We start from the raw sequence: 25,699 nt of genomic DNA on the forward strand, positions 1-25,699 counted from the left end.
AAATCCTTTTTCCTCCTACAATCAAACTAGTTTCGCTGTTTATTGCATTAGACCTTCCTGTACTATGATTTGTCAAGCGTTGTTTTTTTTTTTTTTTTTTTTTTCAATATTAATTTGAGATGCATATTATTTTTTATAAGATTACAATTTTTGCTCCTATTTTCCAAGTAAACAGATTAATGAAAATATAAAAGCGAAAGTAAATATATTTTAATATGAACTATCACCCAAATTTTAAGATATATGTGACTATTTCGAAGAATCAATTATTTTTTTAAAAAATCATTTATTTATGTGAAAACAAAAAATCCAACGCAATAATTTAAAAATTTCATAAAGAATTTAAATGAAAACAAACTTATTAATACTTTAAATTTATACTTTTTAAATTTATAAATAAACATTAATTAATTAATATTTAAACAGTTTTAAGGTTTCTTTTCTTGCTAAAAACAACGGATTTGAAATAAAAGATATTAATGAAATACTTGATACAGTTGATAAACATAAAAAGAATATTGAAAACAATAAATTCTGCATTTTCAGAAGAATTTTAAGAAAGAACTGGATCACTCTTATTGTTTATAAAACGTTTAATTAATAAAAAAACATTAATTTATTAATATTTTATGAAACTTGGCATTTTCTCTTCTGGCGCAAGCCTACTATTTGAAAGGAAAAAAAACATAAACGAAACGATTTATACTGTTAATAACCTAAGAATTTGAAGACAATAGTTTGAACACTTTTCAAATCAATTTCTAAAAAAGGAATAAACTCTTCATGCATAACTTTAATTCGTGTCACTAATAAAGTAAAAACTGGAAACGTTAGTGATTATTGGATAAATTTCATGCGTTGGTTAGAAATAAATGAGGTGACAAAATGTTTGTCTTTTTAAGCCACACCAAAAATCTTTCTTTGATTTAGCCTTAATTAAATATTCAATCAGTCAGCCTTTTAAAATCTCAACTTTTAGAAACGACAAGCACTTAACGACAACCTCTTCCATTTTGATTAGGGTAATTGTTGTTAATTTAAAAGGATAGAAAGAGAAAATGTTCAAATATTTTAAAAGGGGAATCTTTTAGAAACAATATTAGCATATTAACTATTGGAATATTCGGACAGTAACTTACTTTTTCTTTCTATGAAAATGAAACACGATTTTTTTATTGAATCTTGTATTGTTCATTCAGGTTCCTTTTGCCATCTTTCTTGTAGTAGCATGATTCAAAGTTTTTGTTCTGATTTATGACCTTCTCATTCGTTCTCTGATTCAGGTTAAAATTACGATCCGTGGATGAATGAATGGATGTATGAATGGATCCACCCTGTAAACGGGTGTGACGTATGGGTATGGCGGAAGTCGAGTTATTGGCCATAGGGGGCGCCACTGGAAAACAAGAACATTCGCACCCCTCTGTCTAAACAGGCATACGAAAGAGAGACATATGACTTTCTTATTTAAAATTAAAATTTTGCCACATAAAAAAAAATTTAGAGACCGGAATATTGTTGTAGATCGCTCATTTCTCGTCACCAGTGTTGATACCCTTTAAAAATGGATAATTTTCTTGACGTTTAAGAAGCAAATTGTATTTTACTTTATTTTATAACCGTCGTTGAACAGTCGACCCAATTTTTGGATTTACGACTACAAATGTTCAACTCCGCAGCCTTGTAATTTGAACCCAATCCAGAAGACGCGGGAGCTCCTGGATCAAGTATTGGGAGAAATTTGCCTTTCGTGGCGGACTTTTTGATAGAACTAACCAGCATTTGCGTTACACGATAACCTCCCATGGTTAGCCTGACGGCAAGGGAACTCTAACCCATGATCCACCTTCCACTGATGATATTTCACGTCAGCACTGGGGTCGGTGTAAGCCGGAAGATCACTGAGATTCGAAACAGGTCCCTTGAGCCATCGCGACTCAAGTAAATTATAGACGTCAACGCTGAGGCACAAATTTCTTTCCGTAAGAATAAGAGGAATATAAAAATAATGGACGAATTTGATTCTTGTTATTTGCCAGTTTGCATCTGTTTTTATTTAGTTTCAACTGGTGTGGCTAATTTTTGTAGATCTTAATTACCAGATCGAAATTTCGCAAACCAGTTTTGGGTCTGGTAATGTTTCAATACATCTTCTTCTTTGTATACACCGGATATTTTTTCTCTTTACTTTAACAGCCTTTTCGACACTAAAAACATTTTTAAAAAAAAGCCAAAAATGCGGATTATTATTTTGAAAGGGGAAAATGAATGGAACTTTTTCATAAGTCAAAATGTGTAACTTTACGAACCACCCAACATGAATAGAGGGAAGTTCTCCGTAATAGAGCACTTACTAAAAGCGAATTTTAAATTCTTTCGCTTCACTACTTATGAAAAAAACTTTTTCATTTAAGAAAATCAATACAATAATAATTTTATTATTAAATTTTAGGACTATAGATTATATCCAACTATTAACTTATGAGGAAAACTATCTGTATTGCAATCAGACTGTGCTGTATTTTATATTAAAAAAGGAATGTTAAGCAAAAATATTTCATGAAAACATGCGAAAGTAGTTTAAAATATTTGAAAAATTTATTTTAAGAATGAAAGAAGTTTAAAGTACCTACTTTAGAATTTCTGTTAAATAATTTTTCTGTTGCAATCGTTATATTTACACATGCATAAAACATGGAGGAAAAATTCCGGAAAAATTATCATACTGTATGGTATTGATATTTCTGGTAAAAAGAATCCTGGTTAATAAAATCAAAATATACAGTATTTAAGCCAGTTCTTTGGTAATTTTTACGTTCATATGTTAACGGTTTACCGAAAAAATTATGCTTCTTATTACCACTCATTTAGTGAAAAATACAAAACTCAAAAGTATTTTAACCTTATAAATGGTTTTAATGACCATCACTAGTGTATCTTGATAAAACTACCAAAATGTTACCATATTTACAAAATCTTAACACATATTATAAAAGCACATTTTATTGTTACTTTTACTAAAATCATTACCTAACACGGTAAAATATTCTGTTAGTTTTGATCATGCTTTTTTTCTCACTGAAACATCAGTTTGCTTCTTCTATATGTTAAGGATATTATCAAGTAGTCGTACTAATGAAACTTTATTACAAACATCTGCAAACAGTGCTTCACTTAACAGGTCCAAAATTAGCTCACAAACCAGCATGAAGGTCAAAAAGTGTCTAATTTGCTAAAAAAAAATAATTTTCGAGATTTTTATAAAAACAACTTTTGCAATAGTTTATGTTACTTCTTGTCAATAGAAAGCATCATACATTTGTTAGAAATATTTAATTGTGAATTAAATTTACTCTAAATTGTTGTCAGAGCTTAAAATTTAGAATTCTGTTATGCTTCCGCATTTTGAAAACTGACTAATAAGTATCTACTTTACAACACGAAACATGCATGAAAAAAATAATTGAAAGCATTCATACATAAAATAAATTTAATTTTCATCACCTTTATATTACTCAAATGTTAAAGGTCTTTCTAGTTTCTATGAATAATGAAATATTTCTATGAACCCTAAAATAGAGGTTAAATTTAAAGTTCTAAATAAAATTTAAAAATATAAATCTATCAATTTATGAAGGAACAACGAAATATAAGAAAGCACGAAAAGGGCACTAATGATTACTAAAAAAAGGACAATTTAAAGATTTAATCCTTGTATCAGATTTTTAAGTAATGTCTCTAAATTAAATGCTGAAATAAACTCCAATTTATTCCATCATAAAACAATTCTAAGTTCTTATAATAGCACAATTTCATTACTATATTTGAAATGTGCATTGCGCAAAATGAAACATGAAAAATCTTAATGATTTGTTATCTTATTTCTATCTTACGTATTTACAAGGAATGTCACTCGCCAATAAAGCTGATTTCTAAATTTACAGTTGGTCTTTTAGTTTCTAGAATCATATCGCTGGTTCTGCACTCACTTCTTATGTTATTTCAATGAGAAGTGAAAGTGTCGTTTTAGTTTTGAACCAGCGATATATTAAGTTTATCTGATCTATTTTGAAGTAAATATTGAATTACAAATTATCAGAAATTACGTCACAAAATTCAATTCCTTCCTCGGACGAAAAGCATTGTTAGCTATAAAATGCTACCGTCAGACTTTTCTCTTTAATTGGAAGCTTTAATGTTTAAGTTTTAAAAGGCTATGTTTTTTGGCAAGAAATATTAAATAAGGCTATTTACAATTAGTTGTCTCAACTTTGGACTTAATGGAAATAGAAAAAAGTAAACGGCTAAATGAAGGCAAGCTAACTGAGTAACTATTGTTATATTCTTAAATTAGTATCTGGGTTAGCTTCTGAAAGCCTAAAAAGTATCAGGCTTATTATAAAATAGCATGTTTTATTTGCGCTCTGTAAAGTGGTAATCACTGTTTGCAAATATCATATAGTCCAATTTTCCTACTGAAACCGGGGTGATTCAGGTGATAGAGAGCTGCCTCCCAATTAGGCGAACCAAGTTCGAATTCCAGCGATGGCTGGTCTGTACGAATTAACTCCTTACTATTTGACATACAGTTTCTAACTTTGAACACTCTTTTAAAATTGTTTCTAACCAGTTTGATTTACAGTAAAGTATGATTTGTTTCTTTTTCAATTCAAAATACTTCATTTTAAACAATATTGAAATATGTTTCGAAGGAAATGGTCCAAAAATGTTCTAAAGGTGCAAAATTTAAACAAAACAAGCTACACGAATTATCTGATTAAGTACTGAAATCTCTTAAATTATCTAATCAAATATTTTTTAATCAAATACTTTTACACACACATGATTCGAAAAAAAATTATCCCTGCAGATAGTAATTGAAATAATTATTTATTTTAATGAGGTTCAAAATAAGTTTAAAATTACATAGATTTTTACATAATCTCAAACGATAACAATTAAAATTTTAAACTTCAAAGCGACAGCCAGTTTTGAGCAATAAGCTTTAAAGAAGTCGCAATTTTTCATTTCTCCAGAACTGTTAGACAGATTCATAAACTTCCATTTGTTGCGGAATTCAACTAAATTTAAACACTTCTTTCACTAAAACACTTATTTTTATGAATTGAAATTAAGCTAAATCGAAATAAAGTTAATAAAAGTCAAGTGAAATTATGTCATGGTATATTCGACTTAAAAGTAATTAAAAGTATTATATTTTCCTCATGCACTGTAAGAAATTTCTCGGGAAAAACGGTTAAATAAGAAATTATTTTTTATTTTACCATACTCAAACAATACCATAAATTAGATGGTATTCAAACTATTAAGTTCATCTAATACTGTTAAACCATCAGAATTTCATCATACCAACCTAATAAAGCCACTTAGTTCTTTGCAGCTGAGTATATATTATAAGGCTAATCTGTTCGACACTATAATATTTCCTACACAATGAAGTCCTTCCCTATTTGTGACTATTAAAATACGATACTCTTATTCTGGCTTAGCACAAAAAAGTCTAGTATTCCCCATCTCTTGCGAAAAGTGAAACAACCAGATAAACTAATTAAACTCTATTCCGTTGTTCATTTGATCAAACGCAACTCAAGTATAATCTAATGAAAAACCTAGTTTCAATATTCAGCAAAATTTCTTTTTTATCATTTAAAACCAGGCTAGTTATAAATGATTACAAAAATCGAATAGTTTCGCATTCATATTTTTTTAACCATACTATTTTTAAACGGTTTCAAAACTGCAAAGGTGAAAAAAAAATGTTCTTTACCGTAAACTTTACGGTTAATTGGATGGACAGACTGCTGTCGGTTGTTTTACCTTGATTTTAGAATAAAAATTCGAACAGTATAAAATCAAAACTCATTTCTTACCGAAATAAACTTTCTTGGTGCTGATTACTTTATAACATATGAATTCCTACAATAGCCAAACTATTTCACTTTAACAAACATGAAGGCTTTTAAATAAGATAAATTACTCTTTTTTGCGACCGTCACCATAGCAACATCAAGTTACTAACAAGAGAAACTAGGGAAGTGTGACTCGCCAATTTTGAAATAAACTAGTAGGATGCATGCCTTATGAGGAATAATTTTAGGGGCAACATTCGTTTCGGCCCATAGAAGGTCCTGAGAGAGATGAAAATTAATTCAATATATAGAAAAATCGTTATTTTATTGCTTCAATGCAGACTATTAGTTATTGTAATTGTCTCATAATCCAATTAATTTGTAATTAACTGGATAATTAATTAATTTGCTAATTAATAAATTAATTAACATTCGTTTCGGTCCATAGAAGGTCCTGTGAGAGATAAAAAATAATTCAATATATAGAAAATTCGGTATTTTATTACTTCAATGTAGACTATTAGTTATTGTAATTGTCTCATAATCCAATTAATTTGTAATTAATTGGATTATTAATTAATTTTCTAGTTGATAAATTTATCATAAATTAATTAATTATTAATTAATTAATTGATTTGCAATTACATACTCTAATTAATTTGGAAAGTTTTTTGAAAAAAAAATTTTATGTCAAATTTTTTTTTTAATACAAGGTTTTTCTGAAAAACTACAGATATATAAAATTTTCGAAATCAATTTTGACAATAAATATGCATTATATAGTACGTAAAAGTACCACAAAATTAATTGGAGTATAAGACAATTACAATAACGAATAGTCTGCATTGAAGTAATAAAATACCGATTTTTCTATACATTGAATTATTTTTTATCTCTCACAGGACTTTCTATGGGCCGAAACGAATGTTTCCCCCTAAAATTATTCCTCATAAGGCATACATCCCACTAGTTTATTTCAAAATTGGCGAGTCACACTTCCCTAGTTTTCCTTGTAAGATGAGGAACAGATCTTTCCCAAACACTCCAAATGGACTCGAAACATTATATCGGAAATCAAATAAAGGATGATTGCCCAGTGTCGTACAATGGTAATGTTATTTTTCATAAAAATCAGTAACTACAAGAACAAACGTTTTTCTTTAACAAAACACGTATGAATTAAATTGCACGAAATGCATAGGATGATTAAAAATGCACAATCAATTTCAAAGAACAAAATTTCATTCATTTTGTCTAAAAAAAATAGAGTAATAATTTTATTATTTACGAGTAGTGACTTTAAATTGACTAGGGAAATATTAAGAATTCTAAAACAGTTATTCTAACTTCTTATTTCTAGGGTATAAATAAATCATAACATAATTTTTCAATTTTGTAGCTGTTATTTATTTGACTGATTCCATTTCACACGAAGATGAATTTATTTTTGATAAAAATGAGAAATTACAAAACCATTTCCTTCTAAATAAAATATAATTAAATTTGCAGGTTATAACTTTACTCCCAAAGAAATGACATAAATAATTGACATAAAAAATTGATTAATATTTTACAATGGTGACTTCGTCTTGCCTTGACATTAAGCTTGAACTATAGGATTATACTTTTTAAAAACACTTTTCTTGAAGAAAAAAAAACATTTTTCTTACATTTTGCATTTTTAATTTTTATGGTGAAATAAAATCATTCAGAATTTTTCTGTAATTTTAGCGCAGATATTTACATCCTCCAAAGATAATGTTATTTTTTTAAAAGGAAAGAAATTAGTTATTTTAAGAACAATAGTTTTCCCGAAGAAAGTAAATTAATTAAAACGAGAAGATGATTGTGACCGGAGTTTATTCATAAAAGAATGGATGTTTTGACAGGAAAAAGTGGTGACTTCCCTTTCACTTGCAAATCAACGTGTCACAAACCTCACCCAACTCATTCTTTTTACTCAATAAACAATTTATTAAACTTTTTAATTCAGTTTAAATGTAATATAAAACAGTTTACAGAATTAATGCCACAAATATATTAAATGCATTAATTTTGTAAAACTATCTTTATTTTGAATTAAAAACAGAAAAATGAATTACTAATTTTTTATTGAATGAAAGAACATTAAATTCCTGAAATTATTCTTGTAAAAACCTTTTTTTACATGTTAACCATTAAAATCTAAATTTAATCGAAATATTTATTCGAATTTATGTCAATTTATATTATATTTATATTTATGGCTTTTCTTTAAGACCTTCCAATGAGGTTAACCGGGTTCGAATCCCAGTCGATACGAATTCCGCTTCCGACTTGCATCGACCACAATACTGACGTGAAATTTCCTCAGTGGCAGACGGATCATGGGGTAGAGTCCCTTGCCGTCAGGCTAACAGTTGGATGTTTTCGTGGTCTTCCTCTCCATCTAATGTAAATGCGGGTTAGTTCCATCAACAGGTCCTCTACGAAGGCAAATTTCTCCCTATACTCGATCCAGGAGTTGCCTTGTCTTCTGGATTGGGTTCAAAACTACAAGGCTACGGAGTTGAACGTTAATTGTCGTAAGCCCAAAAACTTGGGTCGGCTGGTCAACAACGGTTATAAAATTAAATATATTCAGCACTACTCAAATATGGGTAGGCTGTTCAATTTTGGTAATAAATGGGGAAAAAATGCATACAGTTCTGTGTACTGGACGTCTTTTTTTTTTGGATCAGCACCAAGATTACACCACCAGTCCTTTACGATTGCAGCTCTGTACCTTAACCTACAGTGCCAGTACTGAATTCTTAGCCGTAAGTATCTATTAAAATAGTACCATAAGTATATAACTGTGTGCTCTGAGTGTATATTGAAATAAAATTAAGAATGCGAGATAACGTTTTCACATCTCTCCAAAGCAATTAAGTTCTAACGTTTAATGAAATATTTGGCATGATTTAAATACTATTCAAATTATTTAGGATGCCAATTTATATGAAATTTAGGAAAACTGCTGCTAAACTTAGTTATTGGTTGTAAAGATAAGCAGTAACATCATTTATGCAATTTAATTTTTAACCATGAATAATGTAATGGAAGGAAAAACTGACCTCCTAGACTAATTATTGAAGCAGTTTTAATAATTTAAGGGATGTAATGGGTTTTTCCTAACAAAATTTTCAATTTTTTGAATGAAAAATATATGTTGCAGCCTATTTTATTCAGAGCAATTTGACATCAAGTATTAGATAATACTCAAGAAACTTCAAAAGTTACATTAAAAATACTGAAACCCGTCAATAAAAACAGAAAATAATACACCTATTTTTTAAATTGGAATCGTTTCCAAACTCAAATTTTCCGTATTTATTCAAAGTTTTGACGAGAAATCTATTTTTCTGTTTTCAAATATTTTCACCTTGCGCAAGATTTCTTGACTTTTAATTAACTTATAAAGTTAGAGTTTGGTAGTTGGTTTGAGTACAGCAAGTTGCTTGAATTTATATTAACACTTTAATAATAGTAGGTTTTTTAAAACTTTTTTATCAAAATATTTTTGTTTCTGAAAAAATTATAAAAATTAAGTTATTTCTTTTTTCAATTTCTTTGAGCTAAGAAAATTTATTTCAAATCATTAAGATGAATTTTATGTTGTAAATCACACACTCAAGGCACCATTTTTCTTTTCAAACTTAAGATGAAGTTAAATAGCTGTTTGCATTGCTTCAGAACAGTGTTTACTTTTAAATCTACAGTTATAAATTCAGAAGTTCAAAAAAATTAAGTTATTTCTTTTTTCAATTTCATTGAGCTAAGAAAATTTATTTCAAATCATTAAGATGAATTTTATGTTGTAAATCACACACTCAAGGCACCATTTTTCTTTTCAAACTTAAGATGAAGTTAAGTAGTTGTTTGCATTGCTGCAGAACAGTGTTTACTTTTAAATCTACAGTAATAAATTCAGAAGTTCAATTTTAGATAAATTCTGGGAATAAAGTTCCTCAATAATTCAAAAAAATCTAAGAAGTGAACCTAAATGTGGAGAGACACAAATAACCTACTTTCTCTGAATAAACATACTTTCCTCTAAATAAACCTCTTTCTGGTTCTTTGTCGGAAAAGCGATCGAAAGTTTGTTATATTTATTTTTCGCATAATTAGTAATATTCCTGTAACTATTTAAGAGAATAAAATTTTTAGAATTAATTTATAATATAAATAGATCGGAAAAAATTCGGTGATAGAATAATAGATATTTTTTAAACTTACTTTCATTCAGTACAAGAATCTTTTTAGACTAGGTATTTTATAATGATAAAATTCAAACTTTAACGGATATGGAGAGAAATTTTCAAAATTTCTATTTTCCAAAGAACTGTCCAACCAATTAAACTATTATCCTTTATAATCTGTAATATTTTTGTTACAGGATGTTAGATGATATTACTTTCTAAATTATTTCTAAGTTAAAAAAAGTAAACTAATAATCATGAAAATCATTCTTGTTGGGTGACACCGAATACAAAAGATCCCTTATGTTATTTATTTGATTAAGAAATAAAGAAAATAATTGAGCCATGAAAAGAAACACAGTAAAATAAAATAAAAATCATTCCGAATAACTTTTGTGTTAATGATCGGATTTTCTCAAAACAAATGTAAAACTTAATACTTTTAAAGGCTGATCTCAAATACTCATTGGTACTAACTATTAATGAAGTTACAGAATCAGACGCCATATTAACATACCTTTTTTTCGATCAATTTGGATTTTTGACCATTTGGGGAGAAGCTGCAATCTAGAAAACATGGTCTTAATAATTTAGTTAGTAGAATATTCGAAAGTTTTGACCCTTTGCTAATTTTACTTTTTGCGCATTTTGTCAATACTTCGGAGACTTTCTGAGGAATCGAAAACAATTTGCACAAAGTAAGAAAACTGTTTTATCCAACTGTAATTAGAATTAAAAATAACTTTAATAATTATTTATTCTACAATTATGCATTTTAATAATGGTCAAATATATTTTGAAATGTGAGGTATACATTTTTTACATTATTTTAATGCATGTAATTTTATGACGAAATACAAATTTGAACAAAATCATTCGAATAGTTGCAAAAATTTTAATAAAAGTAGCATTTTTAATTTTCATTTATCAAGAACTATTCTTCCGGCTTTGATCGAACATTGTATTTCGTCAGTTAAAATTATATAGTTCAAAAAAATGTTTTAAAAATTTATAAAATAATAAACAATAAATATTATTAAAATTTATTTATTCATGAAATTATATTAGCATAAACGAATTCGTGATCATTCTCATGAAAAATTCCCAAGATCCCTTTCGTTACACTCAATTATATAGAGCGTTCAATAATCATCGCCTTTATTATATATTTTTAAACTGCCAAATATGAAAAGCACACATAATTGCGTTTGCATAATCATATTTAAAGATGGAGAAACAACTCTGACAAATCTTCGAGGAAGGCAACCAGAAAAGCCTGTCGGATGATTAAACATTTCATCTTTTGGTAAAATACTCCCTTCAAAACTTGTTGTTAAACATGGACATTTAAGTCACCACAATTTCGAGGTCAGCATTGCTCTCCAACTACCTTTACTTTTCCGGCAAGCTACATCTATATAAAGCTCACTGGGCTCCATGCTAGAATAGAGGATTAAACACAATACCTTTACCACTTAGCCATTTTGGCTCAATCGAATAATTGTTAATATTTTATTATTATTATCATTATTATTATTATTATAATTATATCGTTCTTTGTTCATGTTGCAACAGGTTTTGATCAGGTTTCTTGTCATTCCTCACTTAAATATCACATAAAATTTATTAAAAATATGCTTATTCCGTTATTTAGGTTTTGATAACGATACTGAAAATATAAATTAAGGAGGAGATTATCTTTTAATTAAAATATGTTTACTTATAATTGTCAAATTTCAAAATCAATTGAATTTCAAAATCTCAAACTTGATTGTATTATATACAACCTTTGCTACCGGATTTAATCAAAAAAATAAAATTATTTACACAAAAGAATAAAGTAAAATTTAATTTTATAGGATGAACAAAATGAGAACATTCAAAATTTTATATATTTTTGTCTCCAAAATTATAGAGTGTATATCTTATTATGATAGCTAACATCATAGAAAAAAAAACATTTGAATTGCCTTTTGGGAAACATTCAATTTAATTCGATTCGATATTGTAATTTTGTCTCTTAATCAAAGTTAGGATATTTAAAATTTCTAATCTCTCTGAATAAATAAAGAAATTTTCAAAAAATAAATTCTCAAAAAATAAAGAAATTTGAACAATTTGAAAATTTTATAAGCAATTTGTTCGATTAACATTCAATTTAATTCAATTCGATATTATAATTTTGTCTCATAAACAATATTTAGAATTTCTAATCTCTCTGAACTCAGATTAATGAATATATGAAAATTTCATGAGCAACTTATTTCGATTGACAATTTTTATTTTAGAAATATTAACATTATTGAAAGATTTTATGAATGATGTGTTAAAAATTCTTTAAATTAGTTTTATAAAGATAAATAAAAAAATTTAATTTTTGATGCTAATGTTGTATCCTGTTGCTGATACCTGTTGTGGGTAAAGTGACAATTTAAATCGATTAAAAGGTCATTATATTAATCGATGACACAAAGTCACCTTTACAGTTAATAAAAGTAAAGGTAATCTAAGTAGGGCAGTCCCTAAACTGACCCCACCCTTCCTTCCGTTCACCTTTCACATTTTCACATCTAAACATGTAAATTAATGATAGCCAAAAATAAGTTTTTGAAACATACTCAAGTTGATTTTCTTCGTAAAAAAGAATCATATTAGCTGAATGAGCTCATTTCATGTATACAATTGAATACCTTATTAATTGTTTTAATTTTATCACCATCATTGAATAAGGGATTCAGTATATTTTTTGATTGCGCCTTGTAATTTTAAATCCAACCGAACTCCTCAATGAAACTTTGGGAGCTTTTTAATATACGATTTTTTTAAATTTTCGTTACTCAGAAACTATCAGACCGATTTCATTTAAATTTTGCTTTTTAGTCATTACATACCTTTAAATGATCTAAAAATTTGCATACTCATCATTTTTTTCAGCTATAATTAAATAAACAATTGTATTTTTTGCGTGCATGGATTGGATAAACGAATGCACTTTAAAAGAAGAAAATTAAACTAATAATCTCTTGTCCGATCACATATTTTGAGAGTACAAAAACTGTATGTTCGTTCAAAAAGAGAGTCTATCTTGTAAAGTGAATCAATTAGCACATTTGAGACCACCCATTTGAACAAAAGTACGCGAAATCATAAGATTTATTGAGGGTGTGCAGTGCGCCAAAAACCTGAATACATTTTGATCAAATGATCGGATTTTCATGTTTTAGGACTCAATCTTAATGGTTCGAGAAGGTGACTTCAAATATGCTAATTATTTAGTTCAAACAGTATTTGGAGTTACGAAATGAGACATTCTCTGAATAACGACGAATTTGGACCCCCAAAATATATCTGGGAAATAGGGTCCAAATAGTTTGGTCAGGAGAACCGTCCCCTAAGTATTAATTTCACTTTTTTGTATATTTCGCCATATTTCGAGAACTTTTTAAGCGAATTTTTTTGTACACAACTATAAAATTCTTTTATTCAAAGATAATACTATGCAAAATATTGCTTTTAGTACATATGTATTATTTTATGTAATAACAGTCGCAAATTATTTCCATTGTTAGGTATAAAATTTTTTTACATCATTTTAAATAATGAAATTTTAAAGTGAAAATTACAAAATTTTAGCGAAATTGGGGTTCTTGAGAAAACGAAGTTTGAAATTCGATTTTTCGGGAACAGATTCTGCCTTAAAAAACTACGAACTTTAAAATTATGTATATTTCACAATTTAAATTTTTCTTTCACTATTTTCAAATAAAATAATTAAAATTAATAAATATTTACTAAAATAAATTTTTTGCATGGAATTATCTTTGGATAAACGAATTTTGTGCGAAACGTTTTCAAATGGCTCGAGGGAGTGACCTCAAATGTGCTAATTAATAAGTGCAAACGATATTTTAAGTTAAGAAATCAGACACAAAAACTTTCTGAATAAACATTAAATGTTTTCGATGGATTCGGACATCCAAAATGTAAGGGGTCTCGGAAATATGGTCCCTGTAGTTTGGAAATTTTTGACCATTCTTAATTCTTATCTGGACCATTCATATTTTTATTTTTGACCTATAGTATTTTTTGACCATTCTTAAGTAAACTAATAAAAAATAATAAATATTTACTGAAAGTTATTTTTTGCATAGAATTATCTTTGGATAACCGAATTTTACAATTGTGTGTAAAAAATTTTCAATTCGCTTAAAAAATTCTCAAGATATAGCGAAATATGCAAAAAGTAAAATTAACATTAATCGGTCCAAACTTTATACGGTTTTCCCGACCAAACTATTAGGACCAAATTTCTCAGATTGCGGCTACCCTCTATATTTCGAGGGACGGAAATCCGCTGAAAAAAAAGTCAAAATTCGTTTTCGTGTCTAACTTAAAATATCGTCTGCACTTAATGATTAGCATATTTGAGATCACCCCCTTGAACTACTAAGAGTGAGTTCTAGACCTTGAAAATTTGATCGTTAGTATGAAAGTTATTCAGGGTGATCCGTTTTTTACACACTTTTTTATTCTTTTTTACACTTTGTATACATGACTGATATAAGTATTGGCAAAATTTGCAAAACTAATATGCACCGCAGTATTTTCGCAAAAAAGTTTTTAACAACTATGCAAAATCTGGAAAATGTATCCCAATATAGGATAATAAAAATCTGAAAAATAATGAAATATTTTCGCATATCTGCAAAATATAGAAGAGGTGCTCTAATACTTCCATAGTACCAAAATTATTCTAATTTTGGACTATAGTTATTTATTGAGAATTTTATTACAAAAAAGAATATCACATTTGACTAAAAATACATCTGACAAACTGAACCGAAGTCATTATTTTCTCACTGACACACAACCTTATTAAGTGTCCACCAACTTTTTTGGGACATAACTCTTCTTTCGGCTACGTTGCATAAAAGGAAAACCACCAAATTTCCCCACGGTTAGCCCGATAACAAGAAGATTGTTCCAGTAGTAACTAGTAATCAGAACTAATTTTTGCAATAATCCTTGCAAAAATGAGATGTTTCTAAAAATAGTATAATAATAAAAGTTCGAACAGCTATGAACAAAGGAAAAAGTCCTGCATTTAGTCCAAAGCATTCTATTTTATTATTTATGACTTCCTTCCTTCCTTTTTCTTCGCTTGTCCTAAGAATCTTACAGAAAAACATCTGGTTTAAAAAGATGTTTTTAAAAAGAATTTTTCAGAAGAATGTTCTCGCCTGCTCAAAAAGTAAAAAAACTTCTTGTTTTCGATTGATGTTATGACTTTAGCTTACATTGAAAAAGGAAGATAAATGTTTGTTCTGCATCGTTTATGTAAAATAATAGAGCTATTTTTGAAAACAGTCAAAAATAATAAATCGTTGTAATGATGAAAGAGTAACTCTCGAATGCCGACTCCATGAGGATTGAGGAAGATAAGTTTAAAAATTATGGCCATCATTTGAAAAATAACATAAATTTAGATTCGTCTAAGGCATGAATGTAGCCCATGGCAGTGGTTCCCAAATGTTATTTCGCGGAAACATAGGCTCCTCAGAGAGGTAACAAGGATTAGTACTTTTTAAAAACTAGTAATGAATTTAGAAACACGCAATTAGGCAACCAATAAATCCTTTTATATATAATATCTCCGTTTTTTTTAATGAAAATAAAATGTTAGCGAAAGAAAAAATAACATTTATTAAAAACTGCTAATTATCCTACGTCGAATGTTTAAATTCAAAATAAAACAACTAGATTCAAAAGTCAAAAAAATTTACTTTCTTAATAACCACTCTTCAGCATGCATATTTTTTTTCTTGTTTTAAGAACTTAAATGAAAATTCTACTTAAAAACTTAGCTGAGAAAATAATTAATTTAAAGATTATTAATAAAACAATAAAAAAGTTTCATTTTCTCACATTAAATATTTTCAATATAATAAGTTGTTTTTCTTTAATTATCAGTATTGCTAATGAGCATCGGGGTTCCACTAAAGGAAGATCGACTGCTTAAGGTTCCGTAGCTGAAAAAAAAATGGGAACCGCTGGCCTATAGTGTTCTATAATGACCACTCTTTATATATATTTCAAACTCTTTGGCAAAAATAAGGAAAAACAATCTCAGAACAGCGTCGTAAGGGACATTTAAGTCAAAAAAGATTTAATCAAAATATATTTATTCTGTACTTAGGAAGAAGTGACATAATGCCTCAAAACCAGTTTAATTGCCTAATGAAACTTTGAAGTCTCTAAAAGCCTCTCTCATTTTATCAGCAATCAAAAAGGTTTTAATGTTTTTCTGTTCAGCTTTCCTCGGTATTGACTTTTTAGATTTTTTTACTAGGATTCTAGAAATACACAAGGATAATCATTATGTGACAACGTGGCTTGATTCTCATTGGCTGTGAACCTAGTTGGCGAAGATGAAATTCTATTTGATTAACCGAATTAGATGAAAACAGGCAATAACCGATTTCTCTCACAGTTAGCAGTTTGAATACCATTTCTTATGGTTATTTGACTATTATGATTGAATATGATAAAATAACGATCAAATAAATTGTTATTTAACTATTTTTTCTGAAACGTTTCTTACAATGCAGAAATTATAATTCATCATTTATATTTGCCATTTTTTTCTAAATATGTTCGAATTTTAAAAGTAATAGTTATTTTATTTTGTTATACGCAATATAGAGTTTTATACTGCAAAATTACATAAAAAAAAATATTAACGTTATCTCGTTTAGTCCATCTGTTACTTCATTTTTAGTTCAATTACAAATATTTACCATTTCTACTCGTTTGGTGGAAACTTTTCAAAATTTATTTTGTCTCCTTACCCTAAGTCTATTTAAATACTGAATAAATAGAATAGAATACTGCTTAACTTTTCTGCAATGAGATAAAAATTAAATTTAGAGTCAGTAACTAATTTGTAATTAGAGTTATTTTTTATTCTAAGATTATTTCACAACTCAAATCCCATATGCTAGTAGCTTATTAACTATTCTATGAGATCTAATGTAACTTTATTTAAAATTCATTTTAATTTCACATAAATTTCTTATTGAATCAGAATTACTTTTCATGTAATTTGTATTAATACCAGTTAGTTAGAATGTTTTAAATTATTATTTTTTTAGATTATCCATAGAGTCCTTTAGAAATTCAGCTATACCAGAGAAATCATCTAAACTAAAACAATCGACCATGGAAACAAATTTTTATGTAAATTCCATACTCATGGAAATGACTGCTAGTTACTAATTTGTAATTAAATTTATTTTTTACTCTATCATTATTTTAGAACTTAATTCCCATATGCTTTTAGCTAATTAATTATTCTATGAGGTCTAATGTAACTATATTTCAAATTTATTTTAATTTTGCATAATTTTTTTAATCAATCAGTGTTATATTTCAGATAGTTTGCATTAAAACCAGTCAGTTACCATGTTTTTAACTATTTTTTTAAGTTATCCATAGAATCTTTTAGGAATTAAGTGACACCAAAAGAATGATCTAAACCATGGAGACAAATCTTTTAGATCATGTTACTTCCATGTCGTATATTACAAAATACTTATTATAAATTTTCTAGAAGATGTAAATTCTATGTAATATGGTACAAATTACTTATTATTTTGACTTGCAACCTGAGTAAAATTTAATAAATACAGAATTTTGATTTATTTATTAGTACAGATGCATGCAGGCTCGTGTGTCAATAACATAAATACAGCTTATAAGCCAGTCAGAAGGACAGATAGTACAATTCAGAGAAGTACAGGATTCGAACCAGCCACCTCCAAGCTACAGAGCGTTTGGTGGCCAGGGAAGAAGACCAGGTCAGGATTTTGACGACGCATTATTATTTTTTAGGAATAATCTATTATTTTTTTTTAGATCAATTTAGCCTTCCCAATAATTTCTATAAATGGACACCTGCATACATGTTGAGTACTTTTTTAAACACCTAAACAAGCTGTACAGAACTTAATGAAATCAAAAGAGATTATTTTTAACATTTTGAAATCAAGTTCATAGTTAGATTAACAACTATATATGTTGACTTGAAAAATATAATTATAAATATCATGTCAATGATATTAATAACAATCATGTAGATACAGAATTAGTACAAATTAAGGACGAGATTTTAAAATTTAATATTTTCGAAATTATTTGGAACAGAATTAAAGACACATTTTCCAGTTTGTTTTAGATTTGAATGTTTGATCTGTGGCCTTTTTTTTTTTTGGTAAACGAAAAATATCTAATCTGTAATAATTTCTAATCTGGTAAATATCTGTAAAAATATCTAATCTGGTTTCTAATCTGTAATCAAGTTCGTTTGACATATTTGGATATTTTACATATTTAGAAGTGTCACCCAACGCTTAAAAAATGTGTCATTTACTTGAAGTTCTTACTATGCTTTCGGCATTGGTGGTTCTAAAGCGAGTTGAGCATGCGAGTAACAACGTTTGATTCTAGAGTCGTGGTGGCTCAAAGAATAGAGCGTTCACCTTCCAATGAGGTGAACCGGGTTCAAATTCCAGCGATGATTGGTTGATATGATTTCCGCACACGGCCCGCTTCGACCACAGTGCTGGCGTAAAATATCCCCTGTGATAGAAGGATCATAGGTTACAGACCCCTTGAGGTTAGGCTAACCGTGGGTCGTTTTCGGGGTTTTCCTCTCCACGTAACGCATATGCGGGTTAGTTCTGTCAAAAAGTCCTTTACGACGACAAATTTCTCTCAATACTTGATCCAGGAGTCAAGGCCGTAGCCAGGATATTTTTTTCGGGGGGGGGGGGAATGGTAAGAAGCAAGGACAGATTCAGACATGCAAAGTAGGGGAAAAACATTGTAACAAATATTGTTTATTCTGTTGTTTGCAAAAGTTGAACTAGTAATTAAAAAATATTACATAATAATCATTTTTCAATTAATATTACATAATAATTATAATCAATTTGTAAACAAAGTTTACAAAGACATGCGACGGGGATTTGGAGAAAATTTTTCGATTACTTTTTTAGGACAAACCGGAATATCCCGAAATATGCTTAATAAAGTTAGCCCTGTTAGCCTTTCTTCTTTAGTAGCATTTCTTATTGCTGTTTTTACGCGTTCAAGAGTAGAAAAAGTTCTTTCTGCAGTTGCTGTGGTGATTGGCAACGTAGCCAAAATTGATAACAAGCAATAAATGTTTGGGAAAAAGATATTGCCACATTCTTCCATTGCTGAAAGTGCCGTATCTGGTCTACTAAGGGGTTCACGCAGGTTCCACTTTGATGCCCATACTTCCATTTCTCCCATGAGGTTTTCGATGTCAATGAAATCAGCGTAGATTCGGAAATTGCATAAATTAATATCAACGTTCACACAATACTTAGGTAACACTTTATTGAGAGATGCAAGAGTATCTTCGTGCTTCGAAAATCTTTCAATCAGTTGGGCAGCGAAATAATCTAAAAAAGGAATGTATATACTTTGACGGAAGTATTGCTCTGGGTCTGTGTTCTGATTTTTTATATTGCCAGGGTGATTTTGATAGGATGCCAATCTAGGAAGTTTTACATCTAGATCCAAACTTGTGAAAGTATTAAGGAGTTCCAAATATAGCTTTTGAAATTCATACTCGGCATTTTTTCTTTTGTTTAGAACTGTGTTGTTTATTGATTTTACATGTATCAAAGCTCCATTCAAATCTAGATGAATTTGTTGGAGTGCTTTGCTCAGTGGGAGAGTCACAGAAAAAATATCTCTACAAGCAAGTAAAGTAATGTAAAACTCACTTTTAGTGATAGTAGAAATAAGATTGTCCGCTTTAGAGGAAGCATCGCAGTTTCCAGAAGCCTTTACTTCTTCGAGAAGTTGAATTATTTCTGGATAAAGTTCTTTGAATCTAATGATTGCATCATGGTTTTCTATCCATCTTGTTTCGCAAAAAGATATTATTTTTTTGAATTTTTCATTCGACAAATTCGTTTTCATGATGTCTTCTAAAATTTTCGTTCTTTTGGCAGACGATTTGATGAATTTTGTTATTGTTTTAACTATGCCAACACAGTTTCTAAAAGCTTGAATACTACAAGAGTGACTAATTGCTAAATTCAAAGAGTGTGAGGAGCAATGTACATAAATAGCTGTTGGGTGTAACTCTTTGATGGCTGCTTGAGCACCGTTAAAGTTCCCTCGCATTGCAGATGCTCCATCGTAGCCTTGTCTGACAATTTTTGAAACATTAACTCCTAAATTTCTTATTGATTTTAAAATAACACCAGCTATTCCTCGTCCAGAAGAGTCAAAAATTGAAACGAATTGGAGAAAGTTTTCTTTGACGATTAGCACATCACCTCTCACATCGATGTACCTTGCACAAAGTGTCAACTGCTCAGTTTGAGTTATGTCCATAGTTTCGTCTGCAAGAATAGCAAAAGAGCTTGCTTTATTGATTCTATCAACAATTGTCTCTTGGATAATGCTACCACAAATCTCTATTAATTCATTTTGAATGGATGGACTGATGTACATTGCATTACCACCACATTGGTTAATATGCTTTTTCAAAGTTTCATCCCCAGATTTAGCTCTCATTCTCAGTAATGCCCGGAAATTTCCATCATTTATTATGGGCTCATCACTATCTAAGTTTAAGGGTCCACTGTCTTTAGTTCCTCTTAAAGCCAATTCTCACCTCCCACAAAATATTAAGGTTTCGACAATTGGGACAAGTCTCTCTCTATTTTCTTCTGCTTTATTTTTGGCACATGAGTTTATTTTCAGGTCAATACTTTCAGTTTTTCCTTCGAAAATGTTTACAAAATTCTCCACCTTAGCGGTGCTCATCTTGTGGTATTCTGCTATAGTATGGGGCCTAAAAATTTCGTGTGCGTTTTTCCACTGCCGAGAACCAGAATTCGCAAGAGCAGACATTTTCTGGTGGCCCCCTTTTCCACAGGTAGTAGAACCAAACAAAACTCAATATTTACATAGAGCCGCTTCTAACTTTTCAGAATACGTCAACCACTTGTATTCATTCAGCAATTTAGACTAGTGTTCGATTCATGTCACTGACATCATTTACGTATAGTCCAAGATCTAAAATATTTGACACGGTTTCAGATGTAGTTTTATTGCGTATTGTATCGCAATCGGGTGAATTGCTGACTGTAAATGAACTAGAGGTGGACTGTTCATTTTCACAATTTCGTTTGGAATGTGAATAACTTAAAAGCGATGCTTGTTTTGCTCTTTTCATAACGAAGGCAAACGGTGAATCAGGAACCCAGGAACTTGTATATATCGTCCAAATGGACTTAGCCTGCCAGATAAAGAGTAAAAACTTTTACTTTTTACAAGTATTACATGTTGTCTTAGATTTTGAAGTTATTTCTCATATATAATATCAACTACAGTTCAATGAAATTAAGTTAAAAACATCATACTTATCGTAACAGTTAAATTTTTTCCAATTGCTAATTATATGCCAAGTGTAAAAACAGTAAAGCAAGATAGATGTTTATTTCACTAGGCATAGGTAATAAACCAGTTGAGCATAAAACATATTTTGTTCTCGTACATAATTTTTTTAGGCAAATTAATTACAAAAAGTGAAATTTTAAAGTTTTATTTAATGAAATGTCTTCTTTGAGATATATTTAACTTAAACAAATAAAAATTTTGCTAAATGTTGACACTAAATTTTAATATCACTATTGCTTTATCACGAATTTGATGCAATTTAATAAGAAGTGTAACAAAAATTTCATATGATTTTGAAAATAGCGACATAAAGTAAGGCCATAAGTCATAGGCCTTATTTTGTATGAATTGAATGAAATACTAAAATTTCAGTTGTTTCGAGTGCAATGCAACATGTTTTTTAAAAAATACAAATTTTTTTGAAAATGTTACTTTATAAAAATGCAACGAATGAATTTAATTTTACCTAAATCAAAAAAATTGGTTATTTATAAAAAAGTTTTTTCGAATTCAGATTTGCATTGTATGATATGGTATGATATCTCTTCCTTTAAAGTTCTGCATAAGAAATCTACAAAATGTTGACTAATCATGGAAACATATTACGTCTATTATATCTAACTCTTAATGAAGTGTACATTGGAGAATTTTTAACTCTTTTTATTCATTAAAATATTTTATTTGTAATAATAGTCATCGCAATTGTAATGAATAAAAATAGAAGAGATATGCACAAAAAATCTAGGAATTTGTCCCTATTTATGAGACAGTTAGTGGTTTTTCTTTAAAATGTAATAAAAATCACATTTTTTAAATTAAAAACTATTCACATTAACTTTATTTTCTTATAAAACAATGCATCGAAAATAAATAAACCAAAACAAATATTTTTCTTAGCAATTTTGCTATTTCATTTTTTGTGGAATATCATTTATTATCTCATTAAACGAATTTTTTATTTTTGTTACAGTTATAATATACCAATACATTGGTTTGACAAGGTTGAAACTCTTTAAGAACAAATGTTTTTTTAATAAGTCAACGGAACATGAGATACAAGAAATGTCGACTTATGAGCATGTTGTATAAAATGAAATTAGAAGAAATTCTATTTCTATATGATTTCAACAAATTGCTAATAGATGCGAGCCTAATTTCGAAAATCATTTTATCGAAACGAGCCGCATTTAAAACTCTTGTCAAACAATGTAATGGTAACATTCCTCTTCAAAAAATACTTGAAATGCCCACAAAAATATATCTAGAAATCAACCACATACCTGATTGAATATTCTTAAGTATGGATGAGCTCAAATTCGTGTGTCAAAATGATCACCACTATCCTAAAAGGCTGCTATTGCAAAGCTCTATTGTCAGTGTCGATGGGTCAGCATTTGCCAACTCAATGGACGATACCAATTGCTGGAAAACAATTGATTTCGGGGGAGGAGTCTAAAAGGCTGCTATTGCAAAGCTCTATTGTCAGTGTCGATGGGTCAGCATTTGCCAACTCAATGGACGATACCAATTGCTGGAAAACAATTGATTTCGGGGGAGGAGTCTAAAAGGCTGCTATTGCAAAGCTCTATTGTCAGTGTCGATGGGTCAGCATTTGCCAACTCAATGGACGATACCAATTGCTGGAAAACAATTGATTTCGGGGGAGGAGTCTAAAAGGCTGCTATTGCAAAGCTCTATTGTCAGTGTCGATGGGTCAGCATTTGCCAACTCAATGGACGATACCAATTGCTGGAAAACAATTGATTTCGGGGGAGGAGTCTAAAAGGCTGCTATTGCAAAGCTCTATTGTCAGTGTCGATGGGTCAGCATTTGCCAACTCAATGGACGATACCAATTGCTGGAAAACAATTGATTTCGGGGGAGGAGTCTAAAAGGCTGCTATTGCAAAGCTCTATTGTCAGTGTCGATGGGTCAGCATTTGCCAACTCAATGGACGATACCAATTGCTGGAAAACAATTGATTTCGGGGGAGGAGTCTAAAAGGCTGCTATTGCAAAGCTCTATTGTCAGTGTCGATGGGTCAGCATTTGCCAACTCAATGGACGATACCAATTGCTGGAAAACAATTGATTTCGGGGGAGGAGTCTAAAAGGCTGCTATTGCAAAGCTCTATTGTCAGTGTCGATGGGTCAGCATTTGCCAACTCAATGGACGATACCAATTGCTGGAAAACAATTGATTTCGGGGGAGGAGTCACAAGGTCAAGTGAAGATGATGCACTAGCGATGGTGGTGTAATGGGAAAAGGTTTGATTCGACAGTTTTTCTTTTTCTTTTTACTGAGAGGCTCAAGAAAAGAATAAAAAGTTTAAATCCCATATTTTCGGGGGGGGGATTTGCCCCAATGGTCCCCCCCCTGGCTATGGGCCTGCCAGGAGTTCCCTTGTCTACTGGATTGGGTTCAAAATTACAAGGCTGCGGGGCTAAACATTAGTATTCGTAAACCCATAATTGGGTAGGCTGCTTAACTACGGTTATAAAATAAAATAAAATATTTGATTCCTAATCACACAGCCGTTAAAATCCCCGGACCTTTCTTCATTTAATTTCTTTTATGTTGATTTGTCAAAGACACTTCTTATAAATAACCGAGTAAAAAAAATTGCAAAAACATATTTGTAGCATTAAAAAACCATTATAAGTGTCCAATTCAAAAAATGTTTGAAATGAACTTGATTTCAGTTCAGGTATTTGTCTTGTAACAAAAAAGAAGCAGATCAAACTTTCAAAAAGAAAATAAAACTTTGATATATTTTTCTTTACTTTCGTTTATTATTTATTGTATATTTAGTCCAATAGTCTTGGAAATACATATATATGAAATCCAATCCCTCATTTGTGCTAACATTAAATTTCATTTTCAATTTATTGTCATGGTAAGTTATAAATTGTAAGAAAAATTATATATTTAAAGATCTTTCAACGATAACATATAAATCCTTTATGACTTAAATTTACTCCAAAATATTTACGCAAATGAAGAGAAAATATTTGCATGCATATTTTTAACATAAATCAAAATTTCATCACTTTATAAAGAATAACGTTTCAATGGTAAACCGTTAAAAAATTATGGGAATAATACAGTTTTAAGTAATCAATTTATTGAAAAGCTTTTAATATTCGAACTCTCCTCTGTTTCGGAGGAATTTCAACGTTTATCTTTCTTTATGTTTTTTTATCTGTCTATTTAATTTTCAGATTTCTACACATTCAAATCAAACACAATAATTCTAATATGGATCGTTGCATTACAAAACATAATCTTAATATATTCTTTTATTTATAACAGTTTCTGATCTGAGGAACTATTCGACTAATTTTTCTTTCAAATTCTTATTTTGCCATGTAAAATTACATTTTTTAAAATGATGAAAAATTTTTATACCTCATAATTCAAAATATTTTCGACCATTGTTAAATAAAATAACAAAAAATAATAAATAATTGCTAAAAGTTATTGTTTGCTTATTTTTGAATAAACAAATATGAAAAATATGGGCCATATTTCTCAGATTCCTGTTTCCCTCTATATTTTGGCGTCAGTAAATCGAATTCATCAACAACAAAAGATATTAGTACGTTTTCGTAACTTAAAATATTATCAGCACTACTTAATTAGCATATTTTAGGTCACCCTATTGAACCTTTAAGATTGAGTCTTAAAAAGTTAAGATCCGATTATTGAACCTAAAGTTATTCAGGGAGGTCCATTTTGTACTTTATGTGCTCAAAATACAGAGATTGTAAGGGCAATAATTGAAATCGCATTGTCTTCGTTAGTTGAATATGCAAATTTCAATTGAAGCATTGACACTTAGTATAGATTATCTTCAAAATTATTTTGCTATTGCACGTCTGCAAAACTAAAAACATTGAAGTTCTCGCTTTTCGGACCTAGGTTAATTAAAGATTTCTATTTTAGATTATCTTGTATGGGTAAGGGAACTGATCTTGCATCAGAAAGGCTCTGAGTTTGAATCCCAGACAAGGGCTCTTTCATTCTCTCTGTCCTTACTGTGAAAGCAACGTTGGCCCACCTAATATGGTGCCCCAGAAAAAGGTGCCAACAAATCTGCCCTAA

General features: G+C 29.5%; 2 protein-coding genes across 3 annotated transcripts in view; both read right to left on the bottom strand.

Moving 5' to 3' along the window:
• The window catches only part of LOC107446622 (transient receptor potential-gamma protein-like), a 341,741-nt gene that overhangs the window by 253,004 nt on the left and 63,038 nt on the right, over positions 1-25,699 (bottom strand). The window lies entirely within an intron of this gene.
• LOC122269951 (52 kDa repressor of the inhibitor of the protein kinase-like) lies at positions 18,353-22,944 on the bottom strand. Its single transcript, XM_087155439.1, has 2 exons — positions 22,876-22,944; positions 18,353-21,434 (listed from the first exon to the last, which is right to left on the bottom strand). Exon 2 carries the CDS (start codon positions 20,705-20,707, stop codon positions 19,094-19,096), a length of 1,614 nt encoding a protein of 537 aa, XP_087011565.1. The 5' UTR covers positions 20,708-21,434; positions 22,876-22,944; the 3' UTR covers positions 18,353-19,093.

This window comes from Parasteatoda tepidariorum, chromosome 11 (assembly GCF_982258835.1).
Source record: "Parasteatoda tepidariorum strain Cologne lab strain chromosome 11, Ptep-v5.0, whole genome shotgun sequence".
Taxonomy (NCBI): Eukaryota; Metazoa; Arthropoda; class Arachnida; order Araneae; family Theridiidae; genus Parasteatoda; species Parasteatoda tepidariorum.